Source organism: Sinocyclocheilus rhinocerous, unplaced genomic scaffold (genome assembly GCF_001515625.1).
Source record: "Sinocyclocheilus rhinocerous isolate Xijiao unplaced genomic scaffold, SAMN03320098_v1.1 scaffold4796, whole genome shotgun sequence".
Classification (NCBI taxonomy): domain Eukaryota; kingdom Metazoa; phylum Chordata; class Actinopteri; order Cypriniformes; family Cyprinidae; genus Sinocyclocheilus; species Sinocyclocheilus rhinocerous.
Window position 1 is genome coordinate 131,916 of NW_015649999.1, and position 9,560 is coordinate 141,475.

General features: G+C 36.2%; 1 protein-coding gene across 1 annotated transcript in view; it reads right to left on the reverse strand.

Moving 5' to 3' along the window:
• LOC107711128 (choline transporter-like protein 2) overlaps nt 1–9,554 on the reverse strand; it is a 12,160-nt gene extending 2,606 nt beyond the window's left edge. The window contains exons 1-16 of the mRNA XM_016516075.1: nt 9,533–9,554; nt 9,313–9,433; nt 9,093–9,176; nt 8,559–8,671; nt 8,342–8,473; nt 7,736–7,835; nt 6,440–6,532; nt 5,714–5,798; nt 5,305–5,567; nt 5,102–5,196; nt 4,582–4,685; nt 3,655–3,728; nt 3,308–3,378; nt 3,091–3,179; nt 2,419–2,503; nt 1,644–1,813 (exon numbers count right to left, since the gene is read on the reverse strand). Coding sequence (XP_016371561.1) covers nt 1,653–1,813; nt 2,419–2,503; nt 3,091–3,179; nt 3,308–3,378; nt 3,655–3,728; nt 4,582–4,685; nt 5,102–5,196; nt 5,305–5,567; nt 5,714–5,798; nt 6,440–6,532; nt 7,736–7,835; nt 8,342–8,473; nt 8,559–8,671; nt 9,093–9,176; nt 9,313–9,347 — 1,584 coding nt within the window. The 5' untranslated portion in view covers nt 9,348–9,433; nt 9,533–9,554 and the 3' untranslated portion in view covers nt 1,644–1,652. The remainder of the gene's footprint in view (nt 1–1,643; nt 1,814–2,418; nt 2,504–3,090; nt 3,180–3,307; nt 3,379–3,654; nt 3,729–4,581; nt 4,686–5,101; nt 5,197–5,304; nt 5,568–5,713; nt 5,799–6,439; nt 6,533–7,735; nt 7,836–8,341; nt 8,474–8,558; nt 8,672–9,092; nt 9,177–9,312; nt 9,434–9,532) is intronic.
• Between the last annotated feature and the right edge of the window lie 6 nt (nt 9,555–9,560).

Below are 9,560 nucleotides of genomic sequence, written 5' to 3' on the forward strand. Positions count from 1 at the left end.
AGTTCTTTTATTGTTTTAATAGTAACACTTTACTATGGAAGCCCATTTCCGCCACTGAATAAAAAATAAAACAAGGTAATTGCGACTTTTTATCTCACAATTCTGACTTTTTTTTCTCAGAACTGCGAGTTCATATCTTGCAATTCTGACTTTATGACACGCAATTGCGAGTTATAGTCAAAATTGCGAGATATAAAGTCAGAATTGCGAGTTATAAAGTCAGAATTGCGAGATATAAAGTCAGAATTATGAGTTTTTTCTCGCAATTGTGAGTTTATATCTCACAATATCTCAAATTGTGAGTTATAAAGTCAAAATTGCGAGTTATAAAGTCAGAATTGCGAGTTATAAAGTCAGAATTGCGAGATATAAAGTCAGGATTGCGAGATATAGTCAGAATTGCGAGATATAAAGTCAGAATTCTGAGTTTTTTCTCGCAATTGCGAGTTTATATCTCACAATATCTCAAATTGCGAGTTACAAAGTCAGAATTGCGAGTTATAAAGTCAGAATTGCGAGTTACAAAGTCAGAATTGCGAGTTACAAAGTCAGAATTGCGAGTTATAAAGTCAGAATTGTGAGTTATAAAGTCAGAATTGCGAGTTATAAAGTCAGAATTGCGAGTTATAGTCAGAATTGCGAGATATAAAGTCAGAATTGCGAGATATAAAGTCAGAATTGCGAGATATAAAGTCAGAATTGCGAGTTATAGTCAGAATTGCGAGATATAAAGTCAGAATTGCGAGTTATAGTCAGAATTGCGAGATATAAAGTCAGAATTGCGAGTTATAAAGTCAGAATTGAAAATTGCGAGTTACATAGTCAGAATTGCGAGATATAAAGTTGCGATTCTGAGTTTTTTTCTCGCAATTGCGAGTTTATATCTCACAATTCGGACTTTCTTTTTTTCTCACAATTGCGAGTTTATATCACGCAATTCTGACTTTATAACTTGCAATTGCAAGAAAAAGAAAAAGAAAAGAGCCAGAATTGCTGAGTTTTTTAAAATTGAGTTTATATCACATAATTCTGAGAAAAAAAAGTCAGAATTGTGAGATAAAAAGTCACAATTACCTTGTTTTATTTTTTATTTAGTGGCGGAAACGGGCTTCCATACTTTACAATAAGGTCCCATAAGTTAATAAATTAACTAACGTAAACTAACAATGAGTTACATTTGTTAGAGAATTTCTTAATCTTTGTTAACATTAGTTAACAAAAATACAACTGTTCATTGTTAGCTCATGTTTAATTAATATTCACATATTAAACTTGATTTCAATAATCAGTATTAGTTACTGTTTAAAGTAACATTATTAAGACTTTATTTTTTACTTTAGAAGCATTTTTCATTGTTGGTTAACGTGATCCAAGTAGTTAAGTAAGTTAACAATAGGAACCTTATCGTAAAGTGTAACCTTTTTATGATTTAATATCCTGTTTCACTTGGATAAATGTCACATTATTGAAGAAAATAGCTTGTGAATTCCTTTTTTAATGTTATTCTCAATATCATTTTCCCTGACAGTCTATTTATTCCCTTAACACACAATTATTGAATGATTGACAACTCAATGAACCGCAGGTATGATTGAACCTTGTGACCATTCAGTAAATGAGATTATTTTCCCACATATAATTACAAATTTGCATCAGTTTTCCATTGTTTTGTCGGGAGCCGTCAGCTGCATCGTCTCGTCACGTGAAGTAGGGGTCCGAGCCGCATCCGCGTCCTTCATCAGGATGTCGCGCAGCTCTGTGGTCATGCGATACGGCCGCGCTGCAGAGCCGTCACTGCGCTCAAGGTCTTCACCTTTGTGTGGTGTTAGTGATGTTTAGTAATGTAAAGACAAAGCAATTGTGTAGGTATGATAAATGTGAAATTGGGTTTGTGAGGAACAGATGTTAAAATATGAAGGTGTTGAATAGAAAACCCAAGGAGGAATGTTGGGGGGGGGACAGCCATAAAAAGGAGAAAGAGAAAAAGAAAGAATCAGGTTATTATGAGATGAAAGACAGAAAAGCATATCAGTCCCATTGAAATGCCACACCTTAGTTAAGCAGGTACCATAGACGGATTAGAAACACCTCATACCAGAATACATAACTGGAATGCAGATTAAATCCTCAGTCTAAGGTGCCTTGAGAGGTTTAAACCGAGCTACATGCACTGCCATGCGCAATGAAGAGTCAGTCGGATCATTAGTGACACGAGGCTTCATCCAAAACAGATTCTATATTTCCCTAAATGCAGCGCTAAACCATTTTTAAAGGATCGCAAATTAAAATTTTAAAGTAGGGGATGTACATTTCTTTGAATTGATTTTCTACCTTCCAGAGTGGACCTTGACGGCTTGATATTTATACTCATACTAGCGGTTTCTGGAGTTAAAACATTTATTAATGGCAAGTACTCACAGAAGCAGAGGAAGAGTGTGTCCACACACATGGCATAAACGCTGAAAAACCCATGTGCAATGAGGTAGGAGCCCACCAACACAGTCTGGAGAAAAAACACAGACATACATATTCAGACAGACAGCTGCAGCTTTTATTTAATTTGTCTATAAATACAGGTAGCACACATGCATACACTACTGTGCAAAAGTTTGGTTTTTATTTTAAAGTGATAGTTTTATTCAACAAATAATATAAGATTTCTATTCCAAATATATGTTTTTCAAACTTTGTTCAATAAAGAATTCTGAGCAGATGATTTCTGATCATGTGACACTGAAGACTGGAGTAATGATGCTGAAAATTCTGCTTTGATCACAGCAATAAATTACATTATAACATAGATTCAAATAGAAAACTGTTACTTTAAATTGTAAAAATATTTCACAATATTACTGTTTTCACAAGATTTTTTAATCAAATGAATGCAGCCTTGGTGAACATAAGAGACGTCTTTCAAAAACAAAACAAAAATACAAATCTTACTGACCCTGAACTCTAATTGCTGTGTCTTTATTTTCCAGCATGGCCATTATTTGGACATTACAATTTAGACAGATGAGTTCATTAAATAGAATATTGTTCTTTTACATTTTTATTTTATTTCATTTATAGTCACACTCGATCACTCACCAAAATAGGAACCCAGTAGTAATGGAGACTGGGTGCGGCACCCTTAAACGCATCTGTATGTCCTGAGAAGAAGAAGAAAGCGAAGATCCCTGGGGGAAAAAAGGGGGATTGAGAAAGCCACTTGATGTATTCCATCAAATTGTAGTTCACGTTTTTCAGTATTTAAATCTAATGTTTAGTTCAGTGTTATATAACCGGTCTAAACTAGGAAACTTACCCACAAGCCCCACAATAAGGAGTTTTCCAAGGAATAAGATGAAATCGGTGACCTTATCCAGGACTACCACCCTGTGACGAGTGAAAACATCTGTGAAACATTCGTCAAATTCAGCCAGCCAACACCAGCTTACAAAACCTTGTAGTGCCTTACTTCCTACACCTTGCCTTTTGAACTATTTTTAATTATTGGTCTATGTTCAAATGCATGCACTTCTGTTATCAGCATCATGTTTCATTGTTTGTTAGTGCTTCACAACATGAGCGTTGCACTGTCAATTGAAATATGTTAAAATCCTGCACTCAGTTTCAATTCCTTCAACCCTACAGTTTGAAGATGTCACCCACCTGATTACGTTTCTCATGAGGAGGAAGAAGGCATCACGTGCTGATCGGCAGAAGTTTTTACCATATATGGCCACCTGTGGCAGAAAAAAAAGCACTTATTCAGCAAAGACTGCATTTAGAGATGCTATTAAGATTACATACAGTCACTTGTGTAGGCATCAGGGGGAAAAAATGAACAGTTGACAGTTTAGTGAATGGGTGCCGTCAGAATGAGAGTTCAAACAGCTGACAAAAAGATCACAATAATCTACAAGTTATCCAAAAAACTCCTGTCCATCAATTAACATCTTGTGAAGTGAAAAAGCTGTGTTTGTAAGAAACAAATCCATAATTAGAATTTTTTTTTTTTTTACTTCAACCTGTCGCTTCCAGCTAAAATAGTCCTCTATCTATAAAATTGCTTTCTTCAATAGAAAAAGTCATCTGAATCAGGAGAGAAATATTCACAGATCAAGCACGGTTTACAAGTGTAAACCATTCAAAACAGTTCTAAACAAATATGTGAGTGGATTTTGAGGTGAGAAAACAACAGGTGATGGACTTTTTTTCTGGAGGAAACTTTATTATGGATTATGGACTAGAAGCTGGAAGCAATGGTTTAAAGTTAAAAAAGCCTTAATGATGGATTTGATTCTTACAAACACGCAGCTTTTAACTTCACAAGACATTAACTGATGGACTGGAGTGGTGTGGATTACTTGTGGATTATTGTGATGTTTTTATCAGCTGTTTGGACTCTCATTCTGACGGCACCCATTCACTGCAGAGGATCCATTGGTGAGCAAGTGATCAGATGTAATGCTAAATTTCTCCAAATCCAAAAACACACTCATCTACATCTTGGATGGCCTAAGGGTGAGTACATTTTTAGCAAAATTTAATTTTTTGGTGAACTATTCCTTTAAGTTGCAGTGGAAGAACACGGACCATAATGTAGGCGTTCCTGTTCATAAACTTGATGAACTTCTCCAGGCACCAGAAGCAGCATTTCAAACAGCACAACAAGAACTTGGCAAATTTATTCTCTGCTCCTGTGGGACCAAAAGAAAGCAAAAGAGTTCACACACAAAACAGATTATTGTGAACAGTGCAGGATACGGCAATGGATAATGTTCGGCATCACCTCAAAACGGGAAGCTGCAGGGTCTCTAATCACCCTAAAATGGTTTATTTTGCAACAATGACCAGATGAATGTACATTAACCAGCTCATTACATGACTACTTATAAATAAATAAAAGGACATGAATAATTGATCTGAGTTGACGTTATTTTATTATGTGAAAAGAAAGAGACTGCAGAGTAATCCGATAGACATGAAACTACCATAGCTCTGTAGGAAAATAGTCAATTACATGCGTCAACAGTCATTATATGCACATTCCATAACATATTGCAGTGATTAAGCAATTAGATCAATTTTTGATCTGTTAATGTTTTTCTCTTACCCTTGAGTTTGTGATCAATATACTCCAGCAGAACCCTGATAATCTGGACGATGGCGAGGATGAGAGAACCAAATGCGAGAGAGCCTGTGTGATATCTGTGTGTGGACAAAATGCATCAAATATATCAACTAAATCGTGCTTAGGGCCCAAATGACACACTTTGCTAACATGCATATTGCATACATCTTTTTCTAAAGCCATACCTGAGGGATCTGCCCAGAGAGGCACACAGCGGGTATGCAGGCATGTCATTGGGCTTTTTAGGAGCCCAGTAGTAGGATGCAAATGCCCCTGCCAGAGTCATCTGACCCAGAGCAGTGACAAAGTTTGCACACCAGAAGAACAGGAAGACATTGTAGAACTGAAGGACGACCAGGTATTTGTGATATGGCGTTTCCCCACCATAGAAAGCAAACAGGCACTCAGACCGCGGACAGTCTCTCTTCATAGTAGAAAGAGTGAAGTTCTGGAAATGTGAAACAGGGATCATTCACTTTAGGACTGTACTACATATTCAAAGTAAAAAAAAAAGTAATGTATAAAGTGTATAATACAGGGTAATGTGTGTAATATTTTAACACTATGATTATGCATGAATATGTATTTACGCACCTCAGGGTCACAGGTTTGCCTTGCATGTGGACAATCTGTTTCGTTGAAAACCTTATAAACAGGTTCACTGGATGTAGAGAGGAAACTGATCAGAGCAATTAAGGACTAGTACTGGTGTGATCTCGTGACAAATATGTTAAACACGTGACTTTTATAGACAATACTGTGTTTAAAGAAGTGTTTTGGATATTAGATTACCATATACAGCTATTATGGCTGAGTTGCTGGGAACTTTATTGCTATAAAATATCCCTAACATTATCTTCTTAAATAGATAAATATATATCTCCACTGACAGTCATTCAAAAGTATCTGTGTATTCAGATTTAATATTTTATTTATCTATTTTTAAATTATGTAATTTAAAATGATATATTAAATTTAATTCAGTTTTAGTAGATGTATTGCCTGATGGTCATTCAAAAGTATTTGTGTATTCTTTTTTAATATTTATTTAAATTTGTTTTTTTGTTTGTTTTTTTATGTAATTTAATTTTGGTCGATGTTTTGACAGTGCCCTGTTCTTTTCCTGGAGGTTCCTTAAATCATGCAATGGACTTACATTTGTTTGCTTTAGTGAGTGACTCAGGAGGTGACCTTTTGCCCATTGACCTTCCTTTAGAGTGATTTTAATTAAGATTAAGTGAGTGACTGTAAGATGCAAGCTCCTGTCTAATAGTGCCAACACTGATTAATGTTTCCACTTCAGTCTTGAGCCAAGGATACACTGCAGTGACGCCCCAGTACGCGATGACTATGGTCAGGAGGAAGAAGGTAAAAATAGGGTAGAACAGCGAAGACATCACATAACCCACAGCCCTGAAAGAGGACAAAAAAACACAAGACTTAAAGGTAAAACAAGTACCACGTCTTTAAACTTTAATGACAGGCAGAATCCCCGTAACAAGAAGATGTTGATGTGGAAACGTCATGTCTTTACTACGGTTTCATATGGATTCCCAAAAACACAAACCTGCTGGCCTCCTTCATGAGCTCAACAGCGATCCGGATTCGTTTCCTGAGGAAGATGAGGAGAATGATGATGATGACCTCCAAAATGGCCAAGATGATGACTGCAGAGAGGAACAGGAGATACTTTCACATTTAAAACGGTTACAAACTGCTAAACCTACAGGCCCATAGCAAAACTACTTAGTGATTATAAGGATTATTCGGCATAATGAAACATTTTAAGAGAAGGAAAAAATAAAAGAGTAAAAGGTGCACTTGTAAAGACGGTACGATCTATAGATTTGCAGGAACTCTTCTTAGAGGTGTTGTGAGAGAAAGAAAGACTAGCCACAGCAAAACAGTAATAAACTGACGACTAGATTGTCCATGCAACTTTCTGCTGTGATGCTAAGGGTGTTGTAGGCGGTTTTCAGTGTGTTGCTGCTGTTGATGTGGAAACGTCATGTCTTTACTACGGTTTCATATGGATTCCCAAAAACACAAACCTGCTGGCCTCCTTCATGAGCTGAACAGCGATCCGGATTCGTTTCCTGAGGAAGATGAGGAGAATGATGATGATGACCTCCAAAATGGCCAAGATGATGACTGCAGAGAGGAACAGGAGTTACTTTCACATTTAAAACAGTTACAAACTGCTAAACCTACAGGCCCATAGCAAAACTACTTAGTGATTATAAGGATTATTGTTCGGCATAATGAAACATTTTAAGAGAAGGAAAAAATAAAAGAGTAAAAGGTGCACTTGTAAAGACGGTACGATCTATAGATTTGCAGGAACTCTTCTTAGAGGTGTTGTGAGAGAAAGAAAGACTAGCCACAGCAAAACAGTAATAAACTGACGACTAGATTGTCCATGCAACTTTCTGCTGTGATGCTAAGGGTGTTGTAGGCGGTTTTCAGTGTGTTGCTGCAAAACACAAGACTTAAAGGTAAAACAAGTACCACGTCTTTAAACTTTAATGACAGGCAGAATCCCCGTAACAAGAAGATGTTGATGTGGAAACGTCATGTCTTTACTACGGTTTCATATGGATTCCCAAAAACACAAACCTGCTGGCCTCCTTCATGAGCTCAACAGCGATCCGGATTCGTTTCCTGAGGAAGATGAGGAGAATGATGATGATGACCTCCAAAATGGCCAAGATGATGACTGCAGAGAGGAACAGGAGATACTTTCACATTTAAAACGGTTACAAACTGCTAAACCTACAGGCCCATAGCAAAACTACTTAGTGATTATAAGGATTATTGTTCGGCATAATGAAACATTTTAAGAGAAGGAAAAAATAAAAGAGTAAAAGGTGCACTTGTAAAGACGGTACGATCTATAGATTTGCAGGAACTCTTCTTAGAGGTGTTGTGAGAAAGAAAGACTAGCCACAGCAAAACAGTAATAAACTGACGACTAGATTGTCCATGCAACTTTCTGCTGTGATGCTAAGGGTGTTGTAGGCGGTTTTCAGTGTGTTGCTGCGCATTTGATAGTGTGTTTGAGATGGCTCCTTATTAGCCCTAATTAAAAGACGACTTTATGATAACGGCTTGGGTTCATCCTTCAATTTTGTACTACAGATTACAGGCTGTAGTTTAATATTTAAGATCTTTTTCAAATTCCTAACCCCAAATATGAGCAATAGTAAGAGTGTGGCTACTCACTGAAGGCCAGCCAGGACTGTCTGATGTGCAGGTACACAGAGAAATCGGGCTGGAAGCCCAGCTGCTGTAGGGTGATATTAGAACCAGGCGTGTCCTTCAGATTGACATACTTTATGCTGCAGTGAGCAATACCTGCGTAAGAAACAGACAAATGATTGACAGTTTAACAATATACTAGACAGGATGAATGTACTAAAGAGTATGAACCATACCATACCATAGGCAACGACAGCGATGACCATGAAGATCATGACCCAGACCATGATTCCAGCCAGATAACGCAGAAGAACGATGAAGATCAGACTCAGCACCACAGCGATCAACAAACAACTGCACGAAGAAACAGATTAACACTCAATCACAGCAGGAAAGACATTAACTGAAATAAAATAACTATTAACTATTATGATATATTACACAAGTAACCACTTAAAGTAGTAAAATAAATCGAATATAAAACTAGCATAACTAATATAAAAATTATAGGCTGAAATACTAAAATTAAAACTGAGAATACCTAAAATAAAATTGAAATAATAATAACAACAACAACAACTACTAAACAGAAATATCTAAAATATATAAAAATAAATGGCAAAAATACACAACAAAATGACTAAAACTTACAAAACACTAAATATAATTATTAATTATATTAAAATAACACTGATCCAAATATTAACACTAATTATTTTTATTGAAAGATAGGATATATATTCACTAATACAAATACAATTTATTTTTTACTTACATTAGTATCCAGTACCAAGACTTTGTGTAATCCTCAAATATCTTCATTGCAACTTGACGACCCTCCATGACTATTGTTGCATTCCTTTGATTGTCAAAACAAATATGAATTTATAATAAATAGCCCTTGAATTGCACTGCAATTGCAATTGCAGCAGTGACATATAAATGAGCAATTTCCTTGCAATATGCATGATTGAGTAGTATAAATATGTGTTTACTTCATTCCAGCCACCAGATCTTTAGCGTCTCTCATTTTGTCTCCATCATTAAATGTTTCTTGATCGCCCACTGTGATGACATCACCCTTTTTGCCTAGAGATGGAAAACATCGCTGCAAAACTGAGAGAGAGGACAACAGGATTAAGAAACAGAATCATGAAAAATTTGTAATAATTTCCCATACAGTAAATATTGTAATAAAAAAAACAAAAGCTTTACATGGTTTGCTGGAAATCAGATATGCAGG